Genomic DNA, 22,575 nt, shown 5'->3' with positions numbered 1-22,575 from the left:
TTTAAAAGGAGCATTCTTAACCAAGTTGTAGTATATATTACAAGGGTTCCGTACATATAAAGAACGCCGAAATTCGAGTTATAACAAAGAAGTTATGGTCCATCGAAGTTCGCGACAAAACCAGCACGACACTGTGCGTTGTAAATAGTGAATTTACAATAGAGGAATTTTTAGCCTTAGAAATCAAAACAAAAGTTGTAGTAGACGTTAAACCGAGAGCTTGCATAAAAAGAACGCTCAAATCTAATTTCGTATGAGGAAGTTATGATTTTTCTAAGATTTGGCCTAGCAGTGCACAGCCCGAAATTCGAATTTTAGATCGAGTGGTTTTTGGCCTACGCGACCTAAATGAGAGTTGAAGATCTCGTTAATAGGAAGTCAACGATAGAAAGACAGACGAAAATGGAAGTCAAAATGAAAGTTGTAGATCTTATTATTTCCTACGTGTGGATTTAAAAAACGTCGAAAACGGAGCTTGTATGCGAAAGTTATGAATTTTTGAAAATCGGCTGATTTTCACCTGTGTGCGATGCCACGTGTCAGCACTATAACGCCCGTAGATCAGGGCTAGTCAATTTAGAGATGATAAGCGTCACAAATGATTTTTTTATAGAAGATTATTTGTAATGAATAATCTTACTGAAGTTGTAGTGGTCGTGACAAGGATTCTGGATGTATAAAGAATGTCGAAATCCGAGTTATAACGAAGAAGTTATGACCTATCGAAGTTTCGCGACAGAACCGGCACGACACATCGCGATGTAAATTGTGAATTTACGATAGAGATATATTTGGGCTTAGCGATCTAAACGAAAGTCGTAGACTACGTTAAATCGAGAGTGTGCATAAAAAGAACGTCCAAATCTGACTTCGTATGAGGAAGTTATGATTTTTCTAAGTTTCAGCTTAACAGTATGAAGCCCGAAGTTCGATTTTGAGATAGAGTGAGTTCTAGCCGAAACAATATAAACGAGAGGTTTGCTGCATAGTTATATATGTCTATTTATGCATTCTGACAACAATCTACCAACTGTTGAATTTATCAATCCGATAATTTCCGCCGAGATACTAGACAGAATTGAAGATCCTGAATTGTATTCACTTGTGAATGAGTTTATGATTCATGGTCCATGTGGAGGTGAAAATATGAATTGTCCATGCATGGTGGATAAAAAGTGCTCTAAAAGCTTTCCAAAACAATTATGTAATCATTCGTCTTTTGATCAAAATGGTTTTCCGTTATATATGCGAAGAAACAATGGTCATTTTGTAGAAATATTGGGTGTCAAGTTGGATAACAGAAATGTTGTTCCATACAACAAATATCTATTGAAAAGATATCAGGCACATATTAATGTTGAATGGTGTAATCAGGGATCTTCAATAAAGTATTTGCTTAAATACACAAATAAGGGTCCTGATAGAGCGACAGTTGCTGTTGTACCAGCCAACAATGAATGTGAAAATAACGATGTTGTCGATGAAATAACTGAATATTACGATTGTAGATATTTATCAGCATGTGAAGCATCATGTCGAATTTTTAAATATGATGTTCAGTGCAGATATCCTTCTGTGGTCAGACTACCTTTTCATCTTCCAAATCAACAACAGATTGTATATGGCAAAGACGATCATATTGACAATGTTCTGGACAAACCTTCTGTTGCTGCTTCAAAGTTCACATCTTGGATGGAATGTAATGTAATCGATAGTGAAGCACAAATACTTACATATGTTGAATTTCCTATAAAGTTAGTTTGGATATTAAATGGTCGGTTTTGGAAGCGAAGGAAAGTAGGAAAAGCCATTGGTAGAATTCATTCGGTTTCACCTAATCTAGGGGAAGCATATTTCTTAAGGATTCTTTTAAATAAAGTAAAAGGTCCGACGTCATTTGATGATATTCGCACGGTAAATGGTGAAACACATTCTTCTTTTAGAGATGTTTGTTATGCACTCGGGCTATTATATGACGACAAGGAATACGTTGATGCAATTAAAGAAGCAAGTCATTCTGGATCTGGTTTCTATCTACGCTTCTTATTTGCTACATTGTTAATGTGTAATAGTATGTCTAAACCAGAGGTCGTTTAGGAAAATACAAGGGAATATTTGGCACATAGAATTCTACATAACCAAAGACAAAGATTTAAGTCTGCAGATGTTACATTTTTTTCTTATTTTTTATTTAAAATATTTTCTTTGTATTATTCAACACCCATTAAATAATTAGTAACAAAATTATTAAACATTGACCACATATTTTCTAAATAATTATATATTTTGGTGCAGAATTATCACTCGGTGTAGATGAACTTAAGAACTTAACTTTGTTCGAAATAGAACAAATTTTACTTCGAAACAACTCCACTCTCAAAAACTTCACAAAGATGCCATACCCAGATGTTGAATATGTTTCTTCTTCAAACAATCAACTTATCACCAAGGAGCTAGATTACGACATTCCCGTTATAAAGATTAACTTTGATCGTATGTTTCTTGCATTAACAAATGAGCAACGTAACATTTTCCTTAAAATCACGAGTGTTGTTAAAGAAAATAAAGGAGATGTCTTCTTCGTTTATGGTTATGGTGGAACGGATAAAACTTTTTTATGGAAGACAATATCTGCAGCAATTAGATCTGATGGTAATATTGTTTAAAATGTTGTTTCAAGCGGTATTGCTTCCTTATTATTGCCCGGTGGTAAAACAACACACTCTCGATTTGTACTTCCATTTGAACTTTCATAGGATTCTTTTTGTAAAATAAATCCAGATGGTGAGTTGGCTAGCTTAATAAGAAAAACCTCTTTAATAATTTGGGATTAAGCACCTATGGTCCATAAGCATGCATTTGAATCTTTAGATCGAACTTTGAAAGATGAATTAAGGTGCGGAAATTCAAGCATCTCAAATATTCCATTTGGAGGGAAAGGTATTGTCTTTGGAGGAGATTTCAGACAAATTCTTCCTGTTGTTCCGGTTGCAGTAGACAGAACATTGTTAATGCTTCTTTGAGTTCTTCATATTTATGGCAACATGGCAAAGTCCATAGATTAACAAAACAACATGAGGCTAACTGTTGGAAGGATCAATCGGATATAGAAAAAATAAGAGATTATGCAAATTGGCTATTGGATATAGGAGAAGGCAAACTTGGTGGTCCGAACGACGGTGAAACAATTATCGATATTCTGGATGATATGGTCATTAATGATTCACATGATCCTATAGGTTCCTTAATTAAGTTTGTATATCCTTCAATTTTCAAGAACTATAGCAATACAAATTATTTCCAAGAAAGAGCGATACTTGCTCCAAAAAATGAAGTTGTTTAGGAAATAAACGACCGTTTGCTTAAGAAGTTTCTTGGAGACGAGGTTGAATATTTATGTTCAGACAGCATATGTGAATCCAAATTTGTCCATGATCAGTTTGATGCAACTTTATACTCCCCTGATGTATTAAATGGTCTCAAAGTATCCGGTCTACTAAATCATAAGTTAGTTTTAAAAATTGGTGTTCCGGTAATGTTACTGAGAAATATTAATCAGAAAAACAGATTATGTAATGGCACAAGACTACAGTTGATATCATTGGGAAAACGTGTTATTGAGGCACATAGAATAATTGGAACTAATATTGGAAACCGGACTTTTATTCCAAGAATGTTTTTAACTCCATTAGAAAAAAAAATCCGTTCGAATTCACAAGAAGATAGTTTCCTTTGGTCGTATGTTTTACAATGACTATTAATAAAAGTAAAGGACAGTGATTATCAAAGGCTGGTTTGTTTCTCAAAGATCCAGTTTTTTCACATGGACAATTGTATGTTGCCTTATCTAGAGTTCCAAGCAGAAAGGGATTAAAATTATTAATTTTAGATAAAAATGGCGGACTCACAAATAAAACTTCCAAAGTTGTTTATAAGGAAGTTTTTCGAAATATATAGCCTACTTTTTTGTAGCACCTTTTAGTCATTTTTAGCAAATCACACTTAATCCGTCATATTACTTTATTTATATATAATTATGTACTGTATTTTTTATGTTAATTTCATTACACACATTGATAATGCATCATTTGTGAATGTTCAACGAGAACCATACACCAAAAATTAAGGTTTTAAAAATCTCCAATTCTAATTAAATACTTATCATTTACTGTGTAATTAAATACTTATAAATCATAAAGTTATTGAAAAATGCAATATTGCAATTCATAGGTTTTCTAAATTAATGAAATATTATTTTATTATATAATTAATTTTTAAATTCAATTAGAAATCAACACCCATGAGTTCCGAGGGTTTTAACCTAATTTCTTTAATAAAAAAAACAAAATATTTGCATCTGAGTTTTTTTTTTGACAAATGAATAATTTGTTAGTTTGATTGACGCAATTATGAATTAGATTAATTTTGATATATCTTAGTCAAGTGAATAACTTACCATATTTGAGCAAACTAAAAAAATCCTTTAAATTTTGTTTCAAGGTTATGATTCATTTTGCACCTCTTTATGAGTGTACACCAATCTTATTGTCTCATTTGTGTGAAAAATGCTTGTTTCACTTAGTTAAACCCCATGTATCAATTTTCGATGGTGGAGTTTTAATGATTCTTGCGAAATCTAATTTTTCCAACTTCATTGGTTTGGATTGTGCGCCAACAAGCCATTCATATTATATTGTTGGATTAACAAATGAAATTAAGAAGCCATATTCCATCAACTTGAGAATTTGACATTGTACATTTCTATATTCTATCAAGTTGAAATTGTTCAGTGATACAAACACAGTGATTTAAATTGTTAACTAACCCTATTTATTAAAATACCTATGATATATTATTTAAATTGTTAACTGGTGCAAAAAAATAATAAAAAAAAATAACAGGATTTTGATCAAAGAAAAGAGACTTCTCATCCTGACCATTAATTCATAGTGCCTCCACTATGCATGAATAGAATGATACTTGAACATGAATGTCTTTCAAGAACAGCTTAATGGCTTACAAAAGTTTGTTCTTTATTGTAATTTTATGCCTTCGTCCATATATCAGAAAATGTCCCAAGGAAGAAAACAAAGAAACCCCTAGAAAGTATATGGGTGGGTTATTTTACAAAAAAAAATGAAAGGTTCATTAGAGGAAATCACCAAAGGTTCTAAACTTGGTGCCAATAACATGTATAAGCACCCAACATGTTTGATTAAGACACTGCAAACAGAATGTCATGCATCTGAAATTAGCAAGGGGCTTCATTAGATTCCATCAAATGTACATACTAATTGCTGGAAAGTGAAAACCTTATATGTATCTAGGGAACATTTGCATGAATGGGTAGCCAATTTTGGTAGGAAACAGTAATAAAGCCACAACAATCATGGATCGTCAAAACGGCACATTTATATTTCATCAAAAACATATAATTACAAGCCATAAAGAATTAATCGAAATATACTCGGTCACAAGAGCAAAGAAAGAGATTCAACAAAAATTACAGGGAAAACACATGAATGACGAACTTTGTATTAGAGACGATAGATAAAAGATTTACTTTTCTTTGGCGCCATATCAAATAAAAACTTCAAATAATGAAAGTTGTAGGATATATGAAGAAACAATGGTAATTCTTCAATAGTAACTGATTATTGATTGATTACATTGATTTAAATAACTTTCCTATTTGCTTCTGGTAGACATGTAAATCTATCTTTAATTTGTTTTCTTTTATAATTTGAACCGTTTATTGGTTCTCCATGTTAATTACTTTATACATAACGAGGAGAGTAATTTATATCAAAATTAATGTTGTATTTTAGTATATTTTTTTAATCTTTAAATTAATTTTGTAACATCTATAAATACCCAACATAGATCTTCTAAAACTCATATACATTTTTTGTTTTTAGTCCCTAATATCAATATCATTGTTCTATATTGAATACCTATGAAGCCTTTTGGCTTTCTTGTTATTTTGATGATAATTCTCACACTGCTAGCGGGAAAAGTATATCCACAATCCAGGGTTTGCAACATGCTTGATATTCAAGATTGTTTTTTACCACTAGATGACCCTGGTACACCACCAACCGAAAAATGTTGTGATGAACTCAAACAACATAGAAAATGTTTTTGTGTTTACAACCGACGCGGATTCACACTCGGTTTCCTTTCTCTTGTTGACGCTTGTCATATCGAGTTCCATGATGTTTGCCCCTTTGTATCTAAATAGTTTCTCCATTGCTCAATGAAATTTGTCATTTACAACGAAGTGGGATATGATTCTATTATATATTCAAAAGATTGTGTGTTCATATATTCTCTTTAGTTTTGTTTGGTTTTTTAATATTCGTTCTTGTGTCCCTTAGTTTCTACTTTTCGTATCATACTTGTATCTGCATAAATAATTTCATGTGCACAAGTATTCACACAAACATTATCTTTTTTATTTAATAAAGATCAACAAGAAAATCCTAAAAACAACGTTTCACGTGAGAAACACAATTTGAAGAAAAACGAACCTTGATGTCACTATATCTAATTAAAACTTTCTCTAAAACACATATTTATCTTGAATAATCATTTTGACAACGTTTACATAACAAAAACGTATATCTTTTTGGGAAAAAATTACTTTTTAAATTGAATTAAAAAGACTAAACAAATAATTCAAATTAAAAAAACACTACATGTGTTTTCATATTGAAAATAAATAAAGCAGCTTATTTTTTATTCGAAAATCATAACTGAATCTATCGTTAGTCTTAAAGGATTAAAAAAATGAAACTTTCATGTTATAAGGTATAATTCTGAGTTTATTGGTTTTAAACATTCAACATAGTAGATGCAATCCTCCTATCAGTTTCTGTTTCGATCATCTTTGTCGACAGACCGGCTGCATTGTTGTCGAACGCGCCATGGCTCTTAAATTCGATCCTCACCAGTGATAGTGGCTACGTTAAGTGATGTCATCCTCCGATATGTTTCGATCAGTGAAGGCCCGTTCAGTTTTGTTTTTCAGATTGAGCCCAACCATATATAAGGAAAGCTTCCCCCGCTGTACCGAAAACAAAATTACAGCGACATGGGTGATGTTTTTACAGATCTTTATTTTTTTGATAATAGATTCAGAGTTGAGGATGAATTTGTAATGTGTACCCAACTAATCATTTCATGAGATAACTGATTTTAGGTGGGGAAGTTTTGCGGTGGCCGGCCTGAGCATGACAGTGGCCCATAGCATAAAAAATCTCGAAGCGTTAATTCTCTGGGTCGTGTTACCGTCACCAAAGTGGTTGAAGACAGAGAGGCAGGAAACGAAAGGCGAGTATCATAGTATGATGTCGTAGTTCTTCATGTGTTGGAAAACATAAAAAGGAAATAGTCAGAAATGTTTGAGAGAGGAAGTAGTACACAATCTTTATCTCATTTTCTAAATTTCTCTCTTTGCTTTAGTGAGTTTATGGATGCCCTAAAGTCTTTGCATCTTCATCCTCCACAGCTCCATGCTCATGCCTAAAAACTAAACATGTCACCTTCGTTCATGAGCTACTGAAAGTTATTGGCTCTGTGGTGAGTTGTGAGCAATCATTTTACGTTAGTGGTAGAAACATTTTGGATGGTCCTTTGGTAGTTAATAAACTTATCTGTTGGGCCAACAAACGGAAGAAAAAAAGTTCTCATGTTCAAGGTAAACTTTGACCTAGCTTTTAACTCGATTATTTGGAGTTACTTGCAAAATACCGTGATGCAACCAGGGTTCGACGATATGTATTTAAGTTAGGTAAGGGCCATCCTTTCATCCTCTAAGGTCTCAGTGCTCGTTAATAGTGCTCGTTAATGGTTCCCCAACCAAGCAGTTCTTCTTGGAAAAAGGAGTGAGACAAGGAGATTCCTCTCCCTTTTTCTTTTATTATTGCAACCGAGAGTCTCAAAGTAGCTTTAGATGAGGCTACTAACAAAGCGATATTTAAGGGGATTACAATGCCTAATTTTGGGCATAGTATTTCTCTTTTCCAATATGCATATGACACGATCTTTATGGGTAAATGGTTAAGGGACAACACTAAAAATATGATGAGAATACTCACATGCTTCCATTTAGCATCTGATCTCATGGTCAATCTACACACGAGCAATTTAATGGCTATTGGAGTTCCTTCTAGGGAAGTCTCGTCCACGGCTAAGTGGTTGAAGTGCCTTAAAAGTGAGCTTCCATTCTCCTATATTGGTATGATATACTGGTAGGAGGAAGGTCGGGTGGAGCTTCCATGTGGCTTCTTCTTATCGATAAATTCAACAAAAACTATTGATGTGGAAAGCTAGAACTCTTTCAATTGGATAGCGTTTAACGCTTGTTAAGTTTGTGCTTGGAAGCCTTGGAATGTACATTTTATCGATCTATAGTGTCCTAGAAAAATCATAACAATGCTTGAAAGTATCAGAAACGTGTTCTTTTTGGGAAATTCTATAGTTCACAAAGAAAATCACTTGGATAGCTTAGAACAAAATGATGAAATCCAAAGAACTTGGTAGGTTGCAAATTGGGAACTGAAAAGCTTTCAATCTTATTCTTATCTTGAAATGGTGGTGGAGGTTTAGGGTTCATACTAACACAATTTGGAAAAGCGTTATTAGGTGCATTTATGGTGATCGTGGGAGGTTCGGATTGTCAGCTTTAGTGTCTTATAGGATGACCATGTGGGGCATAATCAATAATGTCAACATCGATCTAGAACATCTTAACATCTACTTAAATGAATTCTTTTACAGAACCGGTGATACAGGGGGGAAGTCATTCCCATGAAATTTGTGTTGGAGTATCACTGAAGGAGGAGAGTTTATTGTATCTTCCCTAAGGAAGTAAATTGACAATAACTTCTTGGATTGCACACACTTCTTACTATCTAGTCTAAGTTGGTTCCAAAGAACATAAACGTCTTCATTTGTAGATCAGGACTTAGGAGACATTCCACTAGATCGAATCCAGCACGGAGGTAGTGAATATTTCACACATCTCATTTATGTTGTGCAATGCTTTTAAAGAGACGGAAGTACATATTTTCAAGGATTGCTCCATAACAGAGGAATTAAAAGGGAAAATGCTCACTTAGTGGAAAGACTTACCTGCCATTAATGACTCATTAGAAGACGTGTTGGGGGTGAATTTTAACTACACTAGGGGCAACAATAGAGAAAAAAATTTGGAGGCGATTTTAAGGGCGTTCTTATGGACCATCTGAATACGAACGAAATATATTCAATAACAAAGTGGAGGGATCGATTATACTAGCTTATGATGCCAAGGCTTTGGCCTTTTATGCCTAAGAATAGAGCTAATGCAGCATCCCATTTTCACAAACAAAATTTTCATGTTTAATTTAGGTAAAACCACCAGTTCCATAAAACCCATGTTAAGAAAACCCCATTTGTTCCATGATACACTAGTTTGAAAATCAGAGTAATATAGTAAATGTGTAATCTCCAAAACTGATGATGAGTGTATTGGATTAAGGTGTCTAAGCCAGTGACTAACAACTAACTTGATATATTCTTGTAATTAGAAGCGAATTCCATTTCGGGTTGCCCTCATGACCAAAACTGGCTACAAATGATTTTAGGAGAGAGAAGTATAATTTATTATATTATTATATGATTAATAAACTAAGTGGAAGTTATACGGAAATGATTTGTTAATATATTATGTGATTAATATATTAATTGGAGATACATAGTTGACTTGTTGATTTATTATGTGATTAATAAATTAATATAAGATCAAATGTGAAATAATTGTTTTGTTAATTTATATTATTAATAAATTAATCCCAATGGTTCGTGGAGATGACATAAATTGACTTATGACACTCACCAGAAAAGGAATGTTTGGACGTGTAATCGTCAGGTAGTTTAATTTTGCTACAATTCTTCTCTATTTCTGTGGTTTCTCAAGCGGATCTCCTTCATCTACTTTCAATTTCATATTTAGAACCACTGGAGACTCGTAAGGTTTTGTTTCAATCATCCCAAATTCCTTCAAAATATCCAAGCAATATTTCCGCTGAGACAAACAGATCCCTTTTCGAGTACGAGAGACTTCAATTCCCAAAAAATATTTTAAAGGACCTAGGTCTTTTGTTTGAAACCGAGATGCAAGGAAATCTTTCAGCTTCTTAATTCTAGTTCCATCACTCCTTGTACTCACAATCTCATCAACATATACCACTAATAGAATGCATCCTGAAGACGATGAAGCAAAGAACACAAAATGATCATAGCAAGTGAATATGGATGAAACATAGTAACCAAACATCATACATTAAAGATACCAACATATATTGTTTACAAATTGTACTTGTTCATCGATTACCCAAAAATAACATAAATTATGGTGTCTAAAAAGAAAAGTAGTAGGATATCCAGATCCAAGGCTCGAGTACCTGTTCACTTGCTGAGTCCCTGAGAATACAAGTCGTTTTGAAAAGCGACAACATAGAATGTTAGTGAGTTCATCAGCATATTTGTAGGAAAAACTTTGTAATATCTTTGTTTATAATAAGTTATAAAACTCCATAAAAACCAATATTTTCTATAAAAAGTAGTTTCTGAGTCTCGTTCCAAAATTGTGTATAGTTGCATGCATGTTCTTTATTTTCCTTTGTTTGTATTATAAAGAGTGTATTCCAGAAAATCCTATATTTTCTGTATATAAAAGAGTTGAGGTCTTAAAACCCTAAGACCAGAGTGGTGAGATTAGCTTGCTTACAAAGTAAACGAACATAACTTTGTGTTTTATAAAACTAGTAGAGTGTATATTCTTCGTAAATCCAAATTAAAATAGTCCTTCTCTATATGAGTCGTTACAACCATATTAATATGACTAAAGTGCCTGTCTTGATGTTCTTTAGGCGTCGACTTCTAAAGATATTTGTCACCCTAAACTGGCCCGTCTAGCTATAGCGAACAACTCAGGTGTGGGGGTGTCAACCCCGTATAAATCTATACACAATTACCTCACTCTCCCTTCAGGAGACTCTGGTTATAACTATAGGACTTATGATGTACGCTAGGTAGGTACGGCGAAGGAGAGTCTCACAAGAGCGTTAACAGATTTACGTGAACTATGACTCCGTTTTACTTGCAAAATAGGATAATTATGCCTTTAAATAACTATGTGTACCTTTGTAAGTGTGGTTTGTGACCTTCAACTATACTAATTATAGTTTATTATGCTTGTTTTTCAAGACAATTTATATAACCGTATATATAAATACATATAAGTTAACATGTCTAGATGTTTTAAAAGTATATATAAATCATATAAACTTGCATCTAACACAAGTATAACAGCTTTTAGCATGATAAAGACAATTTCTTGTTTTTGACTTTTCTGTCCCTATTTTTACCAAAATTATAGAAAAATCATCGTAAGTCGAAATTCAGATCTGCAAACTCTGAGAGTTTGGAAAATGAGTCTAATTTGTTAATAATTTTTATTATAAATTTTAATGGCCTCAAACCAGTGTTAAAATGTTCATCTTCACAAACTGGTCTGAAATCATTCTTGAAATGATAGGCAGTTTTGTAAAAATCGCCAAAAATTGTAGAAAATCATATGAATGCATGATAGTAGTTCTTAGAAATGTATAAGCCTAAACTATTTGCATCTTAAATAGTTTTGAAAAATATTAAGTTCAAGGTGGTCAAAACATCCCGTAAATGGACCATAACGTTTCTGTTGAAAGTTGAGGTTTAAGTTTAACTTATTTGTGTTTGAAACTTACACTCATTTTTGCTATTTTTGAGGGTATAACCCTTATCTATGATTTTTTATGCAATATATATGTTAAAAAACACATTTCTCATGATTTTTATGAATTTGTATAAGATAAACTCCATGTTCATGCAAATACCCAAAGATTGAACACATTACACACCGGTACACGCAATTATCCATTAGTTAAACGAGATTTGACTTGTATTCCTGCCCCCCCCCCCCCCCCCAAATAGTATGAAAAACATAAAAAATAGTGGGGTATGAAGCTCACCTTGAGTTCTTGGTGAGATTCTTGAAATGTGGGTGTTCTAATAGTTCATATTCATGAAAATAAGAGTGTAAGAGGAAAGATATTAGAATAACTTGAAACAAAACAATGGGGTTTAACCTAGAACTTACCAATTTTAAGACCCTATGAAGAAGACTTCTTGAAGCTAACACATGCACACACACCCATGAAATCTTTGAGAGGAAGGAAGAAGAGAGACTTCTTGAGTGTTTGAGAGAAAATGAAGGAGGATTCTTGAGGCTAAGTGAGGAAATGAGAGTGCTTTGTGTGTGTGAGGGTGTGGCCGAGAATAGAGAAAGAGAGGGGAGAAGTTGACTTTGGTGATGTTTGAGGTGCGGGCTAGCATGGATATATGGGAGGTAAAAGCTTGGAACATGCTAGTTAAAAATGAGGTGTCATGGCCATTTTCCTTTCTTTTTTTCCCTTTTCTTTTCTCTCTTTTTTTGTGTCATAACCAACCCTAACCGATCCATGAAATTTTCGGCCCAAAGGGTGGCCCAAAATGGTGGTGTTCGGTTTTTGACTTGATCCAATAAGAGTTTTTGGCCCAATGATGCTTAATAATAGGTTTTCAGTTCAAAGGGCCCAAAGATAAGAGTTCTCGGCCCAAATAGGGAGTTTTCGGCCCAAATAAGGACCAAGTATGGGTTTTCGGCTCAATATAAAATCCAATAGGAGTTTTTGGCCCATTAAGGCCCAAAAAGAGGTTTCCGGCCCAAAAAGGCCAAAAGGAGAAGTTATCGGCCCAATAGGGCCTAATAAGGAAGTCTTGGTCCAATAAGGGATTTGGATTGACAATTCTTGGGCTAAGGCCCGAAAATGATTGGATTTGGCTTATTAGATCGAGTTTTGGGCTTATACGTGGTTGTTTCGACTTGAATGACAATATGTGAACGTATGAACTTAAATGGTATTGTAGTTTGAATTTCACTAAATGGGGTGTTGCAAGTTTACATGGATGAAATTGTCTTGTACAAGGATCAAAATCTTAACCCCGATTTGCTAGTTGTGACAGAACGATATAATCTAATGATTCTTATCAATATATGTTAGAAATATGGTTTAGTGGCACCTGGAAATCTGAGAATCGTGATAATCACTTTCAAATCGAAGTATTTGGGTGGTACTCCCAAATCCTCAATTGGATAAGACTCAGAGAAAATCCGAGAGAATGAAAGAGAGAATGAGATGCTGTAATTTCGTGAGTACCAGAAACAACTGACTAAAATTGGTTATAAACATTCCTTGTCTGAAAACTGACAAAACTGTCATATAACAGTTTTTCTCAACAGCTCGACCCCAGCCAAGGGCTCTGCCCCTTGGACCCCACTCCCAGGGGCGCTGCCCCCGGGCCCCCGTTCGTTCAGGGGCTTCGCCCCTAAATGACAGTATACTTTGATACTTGATCAAACTTAAACAAGTGTGTACTCCACACCTTCCTTACTTGTTTAATATTTATCAAGATCATTTTTAGTCAACAAAGTAATCTCATTACACTTAAATAACATTGATGATAACAAATCACCAACAATATACATGATAATAAATCAAGCATAGCATGGATAACTATAATACTCTAACACAATCAAAGTTAATAATTTATATTACCTAGCCCTATGATTGGATAAATTACTACTCTTAAAAATTTAATGATAAAAACCAGTTAAAAATCAAGCTAATGTAACTAGATTGATCATCTACACTACTCAATATATATATATATATATATATATATATATATATATATATATATATATATATATGGTTAAGTTATTTTGTTTTCACTATCTATTGTGTGCATGTATGATTGATTCTGGACCAATTATTTTAGTTATTTTAAGAAAGTAATTAATGCATATTATAGATTGAAGATATAATGAATAGTAATTACATCTTCAGCATTTAATATGCATTAATTACTTTCTTAAAATATCTAAAATGATTGGTACAGAATCAATAATACATGCACACAATAGATAGTGAAAACATTTGAACCTAACTCTCTCTCTCTCTCTCTCTCTCTCTATATATATATATATATATATATATATATATATATATATATATATATATATAGGAATATAGATAATCAAAATTGTAACTTTAACATGAAAGATTAACAATCAATTGAACACAAGTTAGAATCCAACTCACATAATCCAACTAACGAAATTGAAACATATAAACTAGGGTTTATCTACACCTAATGAAAGTAAAAGGTTTGTAGCCTCGCATCATAACGAGACTGTCTAGAATAGTCCGTGGTCGTCATCTATACTCCGCTACCACATTACCAAAATACCTTCGATAAAGCTAAAAGGAAAAGGAATTAGAACAAAATAAAGGGTATACATGCCACGTCCAACATAATAATGTTCCTTAAAAAAAATAGAAATTCATATTATTGTAATAAAGTAGAGGATTATAAAAAGAATATGAAGTAACAAAAAGTCAAGGCGGGTCAAAGAAAGCTATATAGAAAATCAGTATGTTGATTGTCCAAAAAAATACCATAAGATGAATATGTTTGACTATCGTAATGGTTTCAAGATAATAGATGAACTTGTGTCAAATAGGCAACCAAGTTTAAGGTGACTTTGGGACTTAAAAAAATAGATGGTGTTCAAGATAAAGAATTAAGCATCATTAAAAAGGTATTTGGAAGAGCAAATTGGTAATAAACAACTAACTATTTCCTATGACAAATCTTACAGGAAGTACTCATTGAAATCAACATAATTTCACCATGCAAAATGAGGAGCTTTCCCATTTTCATTGTTATTAGCTTCTTGAAGCAAATCAAGACTTTTCACATACAAAACAATATTCTTGAAATGGAAAAATGGCAAACTTGTAAATACATGTACAAGACATACCGCATCAATAACATCTAAAAGAAGGCATATGACTTGTTCAAGAAATGAAACACCATTTTCAATAACACTAATTGTGGCTGGCTTTACAAGCTGCTTGCTCAATAAGCCACACATTTCGTCTTAAATTTATTTATCATACTTTGAGTTAAACCTTCTAGAACATATGAAGGACTTTTTAGACATCTATATATCAAACAAAATATCTTAAAGGATGAAATATGTAGCATAAAAATTCCATGGAGAATCGAACGTTGGCAGCTTCACCCTATATCAATAAGTATAAAGAGATAACAATATATATATTTTTTCTTTACTGATATATGAACCGCAAAAGCAAAAGAAAAAAAAGCTAAGGGTTTTGTGCTCTAGTTAACCCTAAAAAGATGTGGAGGTAGAAATGACATACTTGCTCCACATTATTGGATCGTTTAGGTAAGTGCACCACAACTACCAATTGATGTAGTTATCAAGAAACTTGAAGAATACTCTCTCCATAGGAGTCACATCTAGTTTATAAAACAAATTATAAAATGTCATTTATAACAGAAGCAGATACTCATTTAGCAAAAGAGAAAAAGAATATTGGGTCCTTACTAAAGAGTGCTTTGTCAAGAAGAACGTCATCTGATCTTTCAACAACCCTTGTTGTTCTCTTTTAAAAGAAACTACAGTTCGTCTATTTAACAAAAAAAAAACTATGGTTTCATTGGTATGAGGATTAAGTTTGTTATAGCTTCATTTTAGATCTTTTGTTCTTGGTGTAATGCTTCTTATTCTAAATTAGAATGTTAGGTTGTTTTATTAGAAGTTTATGTATCATTTTTGTTTGTTAAGTATGTAAAGTATTGATCTTGACTTTAATTATCTATACTCTAAGTAAGTCCTTAGTTTCCTTGATCACGTCTTAGAAGTACCATTCACAATAAATTTACTTAACACGTTAATGTATGTCTCTGCTTTATAATTGTTGACCTAATTTTCAACCCGTTTTCATTTTGATCACAAAAATGAGGTAATCTTGATAACAAAATTTAGGTAACAGGTTAATCTATGTGCCTCTTGTTGACTTATTTTGATTTACTCTCCGTTTTGATAATAAAATTTAGATTTAGACTGCATTTGCTTAAAATAAGATAAACAAGAGAGAAAGTATTCTAGTATTCACGTCAAACTCCTAAACTTAATCGGTATGTTAATTTGTATGGTATCAACAATCTTCGTTAATTGAAAGCTAACAAACATATAGATAACCAAATTCCAAGTGAGATCTAAACAAACTTGACAAAAATACAAAATACCCCTACAAACAAAATTGATCGAAAATACAAAAAAAAAAAACCTACTACAACAAAATTAGTTTCATATAATCGCTACTCTTAAAATCGAAATTACGGATTTATACCTTGATGTCAGAGAAGACGACGAGAGCATCTGCATCGTCGACGAGGAGCATGGCCGACGTGAGGGTAGGGCGGACGAGAGGACGAGCTGAGTCGAGAGATTGTTGATTTCCCTATTTAAAAAAAAATTATCATCAAAGTTTTTCAACGAGGGAACATGTTTTTGACTATTTTTCTCCTCTTTAAAATTTTGGGGACATAAATACGGAAACGAGGGGGGAACGAAAATTAATCTGATAAAATTTAAAGTGTCATATAAACAGTAACTTGTTAAATTTGAAAAGAAAACATTTAGCAGCATTGTATGATTCAAAATAAAAAAAAATATAGTGGCATTTTATATTACGCAACAATTAAAATAAATATTAGCGGCATAAAATATTATGTACGATTAAATTTATTAATTTTTATAGTTGCGTATGCCGTATAGGGATGAGAATTTGGATATGTCCGACTTACTATCATCAAGTAAATAAATATTAGATACAGCTGATGCAGTTGCCTCGACTGTTGTCTCTGCAAGGGCTTCATAACGCTCATCGAAGTACTCCACCGTGAAGGTCTTGATAGACCCAAACATCTCTGGTAGCTGAGCCCGGAACAAGGTAGCAACCTCATCATGCTGGATTTCCCAAATCCTGGAATCAAGCTCATCCATCCCTATTAGAACCACAACCTCGGGCGTTGTCGGCCCCTCCTGACTGCTCTCACCTGATCCTGATCCTGATCCAGATCTAGTCGCAAAGCACCTCGTAACCACCATACTGAAAATATAACAGGAAAATATCTGACATTTCGCATCAAAACTGAGAATCAATTTCTGACTGAGCCCTAACTGTTGTGACTTCCTTGCTACGCGTATGGGTCCTGTGCTTTCAATATTACGGGCCCATACTACCTTCCACACCTACCCATATTTGTCTCAAGTATCACCACAACAACGCAACATCATACATGAACCTGATACCCGCTCAACCTCACCACTAGAGGAAGGTTAACTGTCTCACAACTGACCTACCGATCACGCCCAACCACTAGACCATGAAACTTCCACCAACCCCCTTGTAGCACTAGTGCATGCTAGCTCCACATAACGTGGACCCAATAGACATTCGAATATCCAATCCTACCCGATGTGCCCAAATGAGAATAAAACCTAAGGCCAACCCAACATTCTCGGGCGATAAGATCTTGATTATATACGGTTGGGAAGTACACACTAAGCAACTACAGTAATGATGTCAATATCATATAAGGAACCCTAGGCTAGCAGGCATCTTATAGTCAGGCAATTATATCATGCAATTCCCGAAGATCCCTAGCCTATCTCTAGCATGTTGTTCTAACACATCAAAAAAATCGAATAACACAATGGTATTTTGGGGTCAACTTACTAGCTCTGGTTGATCGTACACTCTGCGTTCTCCTTTGTTTATTTTGAAAACCATTCTAAAATCATTTTTAAATTCCGTTCCTTGATTTGAGACTAGATTCACACGAGTGTTCCTCCAATTCTCTCAAACCAAGACTTTGATACCAACTTGTAATACCCAAAAGTTTCAAGCTAATTTAAAACTTTTTTCAAAAACATATTTAAACCAATATTCGTTACATATTGTTTTCAAAATACTTTATATCAGAGTTTTTCCCAGAAACATATTCAAAACGAGAAGAGTTGTACGATCATGCCTTCGCCTTGCCGCGGTCCCCGGATGTACCTGAAACATAAAATTGAAACTGTAAGCCTGAAAGCTTAGTGAGTTCTCCCCCAAAATACCAATCTCACAAAACCGAATTGACAACATATCAACAACTACATAATAGCATGCATAGTGAGCCTTCAACCTGATTGTACCTCCTCGTAGGGCCTTCAGTCTATCTGGACCACTCCTGAGGCTTCAGCCTAACTAGACCACCTCGCAGGGCCTACAACCTATCTGAACCGCTCATTGGGTATGTTGGCCTACAGCACAAAGCAGGACCGCCTCAACCCACACCCATCCCAAAATAACTATGTGCACATAAATATCATAAGCTAGCATATATAACAGTCAAACCGATCTAACAGATCACAAAACATAGCAACATTCCAACAACCAGGATACCGACCTAACAGGTCACTAACATAGCATCATCCTAAATACCATGATAGCGACCTAACCAGGTTACTAGCATAACATCATCCTAAACATCAGGATACCGACCTACCCAGGTCACTAGCATAGCATATCACCATCCTAACTACCAGGATGTAAATCAGTAAGCATATTATAGGATAACCAGAAAACAATCCATAAAGGGCCGGCCTTGGTGCCTTAGACCCTATGGATATAGTGAGGATAACTCACCTTGCAAATGTCGGCTTGGAAGATAAACTCAAACTCTCGGATCACTGCCACAAACTCCACCACCTATTATCACAATAGAACCATACTCATAAGTTCCAACCTTTCAAGGTGTCCCATAAGTCAACTAGTCAACCCTAAGTCAACAGTCAACAGTCAAGGTCAACAGTCCATGTTGACCTCAGCTCGTCGAGTAACCTCAACTACTTGTCGATTTCTTGCTCAATTCTCCAACTCACCGAGCCACTTTAACTGGCTCATCGAGTCCTAGGCAATCTTCATCGGACTCGCCGAGTCACTCATCTGACTAGCCGAGCCCACGACCATCTTCAACGGACTCGCCGAGTTGACATTGCCATTCGCCGAGTCCCTTCAGTCCACAATCCATACAAATGCTTTTTATGCCATGCAAAAGCTCTAAATAGCAGATCCCACCTCCCTAGGCATGCTTATGACGTAAAGTTGCAAACTTTATGTGCATGCAAGACTTTAGAGCCCTAAAATGACAAATCTAAGCTTTCAATGAAGTCTAACACTTAAGGGAGGGTTCATAATTGACAAGGTTGATAACTTTATGGATCTAGAGACCAAAAAGAGTCCAGATCTGAAGTTACAAGTTCACATCTTAGCTCAAACATAAAAAGCCTTTCCTAAAACCCATCTAAAAGAGATTTTAGATGAAATGAGCCAAGGAAACAGTCTAATACCTTCAAGAGAGTGTCCCCTGATGTAGATCTTGAATCCCACGAGTTATTGCTTCTACTTGCTTGCTTTCCCCACGTGTTTCCTCCACCAAAAATCCCTCCTCCAAGCTTAGACACACCAAAAGGCAAAAGGACACACACAATCGATTTAGGGTTTAAGAGGGACAAGAAGTAGTAAAGGGGAGGCTGGGGGAGGCCAATGATCCTTTAAATAGGGTGCAATTCCCCGAAATTTAGGGTTTCATCAGCCAGTTCCTACTCGTTGAGTCCCTTCTTGGACCCAACGAGTAGATCATTAAAACACGCGGACCAACCCTCTGCTACTCGACGAGTAAGGCAACCAACTCGTTGAGTAGACCCAAAAATCAAGTAGATTCTTACATAAATCAATACCTGGTTATCGGGGCGTTACAAACGGTGATGATTGAATCAAAAACTATTGCATCTACTATATTGCATGTTTAAAACCACTAAGGTCAGATTTAAATATTAGGACATCAAGAGTCCCTATTGTTTTCTAATCTTGTAAGACTATAGATTCAGTTATGATTTTCAAATAAAAAATCAGTTGCTTTATGTATTTTCAATATAAAAAGAGTTGTAACTTTTGTTTGAATTTTTTGTTTGGTACTTTAAATTCAATTTAAACAGTAATTTTTTTTCCCAAAAAGATATATTTTTTTTGTTATGTAAACGTCGTCAAAATGATTATTCAAGATAAAGATGTGTTTTAGAGAAATGTTTAATTAGATATAGTGACATCAAGGTTTTTTTCTTCAAATTGTGTTTCTCGAAATGTTGTTTTTCAGTTTTTCTTGTTGATCTTTCTCATATAAAAAAGATAATTTTTATGTGAATGCTTGTGCACATGTAATTATTGATGGAGACACAAGTATGATACGAAAAGCAGAAACTAAGGGCCACAAGAACCAATATTATAAAACCAAACAAAATTAAAGAGAATATATGAAAACACATTCTTTTGAATATAAAATAGAATTATATCCCACTTCTTTGTAAATGACAAATTTTATTGAGTAAAATATAAACTATTTAGATAACAATGGGCAAATATCATCGAACTTGATATGGCAAGCATCAACAACAGATCCGAATGTGAAGTGACGTTCTTGATAAACACAAAAACAACGTCTATGTTGTTTGAGTTCATTACAACATTTTCGGGTTGGTGGCACATTAGGCTCTTCTATTGCTGTGAAGCAATCTTGAATATCATGAATGTTGCATTGTATAGATTGTGGATATACTTTTCCAGAGAGCAATGTGAGCATTACCATCACAATAACAAAAAAACCAAAAGGCTTCATGATTATTCCAAATAGATCAATATTGGGGAGTGATTAAAAGCAAACACTTATATGAGTTTTAGAAGATATATATGTTCGGTATTTATAGATGTTTGATAGTTATAGATGTTATAAAATGAAGTTAAAGATTTTAAATATACTAAAATACGGCATTAACTTTGACATAAATTACTTTGTTCGTTACGAATTTAAGCAATAAAGAGGTATAAATACAAAACACAATGTCAAATTCATTATGAATAAACTAATTAATAAGGAAAGCCAATCAACTAAATGGTTATAAACTTTATAAAAAAAGCAATTAAAGATAGATTTATGTGTCTACTAGAAGCAATTAGGAAAGTTAATTAAATCAAGGAAAAATCAATCAGTGATCAGTTACTATTGAAGCATTACTATTATTTCCTCATATATAGCCCTTAACCGTTGGCCACTTTAATTTAAACACTACTAGAGAACAGCCTTTTAATGACGCGCAAACAATGACACTCGCTGATAGAGGACGTGCATTGGTGTGTGCCCTAAAAAATAATGTCAATTTTGCAAAATTTGAAGGATAGTGGACACGCATTTGTGCGTGCCCTAAAATTAGTGTAAGAAAAGAAAAAAAAAAAGAAATGCGGATGGCGCATTTCATAAAGTGTGCGTCCCGTATATGTGACGCTTTATATATATTTTTTGCCTAAACGCGCGTTTTTAAAGGGGGGAAAACGAAATCGTCTGAAATTCTAATATTTTGAAGAACCCCGCTTCTACCCTCTCTCCACAGTATCTCCCTTTTCATTCACTTCTCCCTTCTCTCTGTAAACCCTAAGCTATCGCCACTGCCACCGCCATTGAACCTTAAAAACTGAATCCACACTAGAATCCTACAATAGAACCCTAAAAATCCTTTTAAATCAGCACATCCTTTTGAATCGACTTCTCTCTCTCTCTCTCTCTCTCTCTCTCTCTCTCTCTCTCTCTCTCTCTCTCTCTCTCTCTCTCTCTCTCTCTCTCTCTCTCTCTCTCTCTCTCTCTCTCTCTCTCTCTCTCTCTCTCTGTGTGTGTGTGCAAGCCCTAATCTGCCACCACCAACATCGAACCTGATAAGCTTTAAGAGTTTGGAGTGCATCTAGAAACCTAAGCACACACTTCCGCCATCTCAAGATACTGGTTCAAGATCGGAACGCCATGTTGTAGTCCACGATGCCATCATCATCTCCACAAACCGCCCTTAATGGCTGAGAAAACGAATGCGACTGGGTCTGGAACGAAATCAAAGCTGAAGCTCGCCATCAACCTAAGCAAGCACTTCCGCCTTCTCCTCCAACCCATCTCTCCTCTCCGCCACAGTCGCTGGCCTACGTGCCGCCCGTCAAGACCTATCTGATCCTACTCCTTCTTGGTTCACTCCCAAAAGGTACATTCTTCATGTGTCTTCTCTCACAAATAAATTTTTTCTTCTTTCTGTCTTCAGTTTGACGTCCCTGCAACTTTAAGGCTTCAATCAGGTTTCATTATCTTCTCCTTGTATAACGATTTCTTGTTTTTGTTTCTTCTACATTCTACCCTAGCTCCAGAGCAACTTGCTTGGTGTGGAATGGACAGTGTATTGCTGTATTGGGATGATATACTTCTGATGGTGGGCCCTTATGGAGATCCAGTTCGCTATCTTGATGATGAACCCATTATCCTTATCCCAGAGTGTGATCGAGCTAGGATATTGTCTAACTTAAACATGGAGTTTCTTCAACAGGAGGAATTTCCTCATCCTCTATCCCGTGTCAAGCAACCAGCTGGATATAGAGTAAGTTCAACCATTAATATTATTAGTTCTTTTTGTTTCTATTACATAATTAACTTTTG

At 34.6% G+C, this 22,575-nt stretch overlaps 1 protein-coding gene across 1 annotated transcript; it reads left to right on the top strand.

The window, feature by feature from the left end:
* The first annotated feature begins 1,005 nt into the window (after window positions 1–1,005).
* On the top strand, window positions 1,006–2,666 carry LOC128133369 (uncharacterized). The gene is made up of 2 exons (XM_052770763.1): window positions 1,006–2,071; window positions 2,296–2,666. Exons 1-2 carry the CDS (start codon window positions 1,006–1,008, stop codon window positions 2,664–2,666), a joined length of 1,437 nt encoding a protein of 478 aa, XP_052626723.1.
* Window positions 2,667–22,575: the final 19,909 nt, after the last annotated feature.

This window comes from Lactuca sativa, chromosome 4 (genome assembly GCF_002870075.4).
Source record: "Lactuca sativa cultivar Salinas chromosome 4, Lsat_Salinas_v11, whole genome shotgun sequence".
NCBI classification, from domain to species: Eukaryota; Viridiplantae; Streptophyta; class Magnoliopsida; order Asterales; family Asteraceae; genus Lactuca; species Lactuca sativa.
Note: the sequence above shows the minus strand (reverse complement) of the source record. Positions and strands in the feature narration are given on the sequence as shown.

What these genes read in the sequence shown, in the direction of transcription:
- LOC128133369 (XM_052770763.1), top strand. Translation starts at nt 1,006, where the DNA reads ATGCATTCTGACAACAATCTACCAACTGTTGAATTTATCAATCCGATA. An exon ending in TACATTGTTAATGTGTAATA is followed by an intron (nt 2,072 to 2,295) that starts GTATGTCTAAAC and finishes ATTTTGGTGCAG; the next exon opens with AATTATCACTCGGTGTAGAT.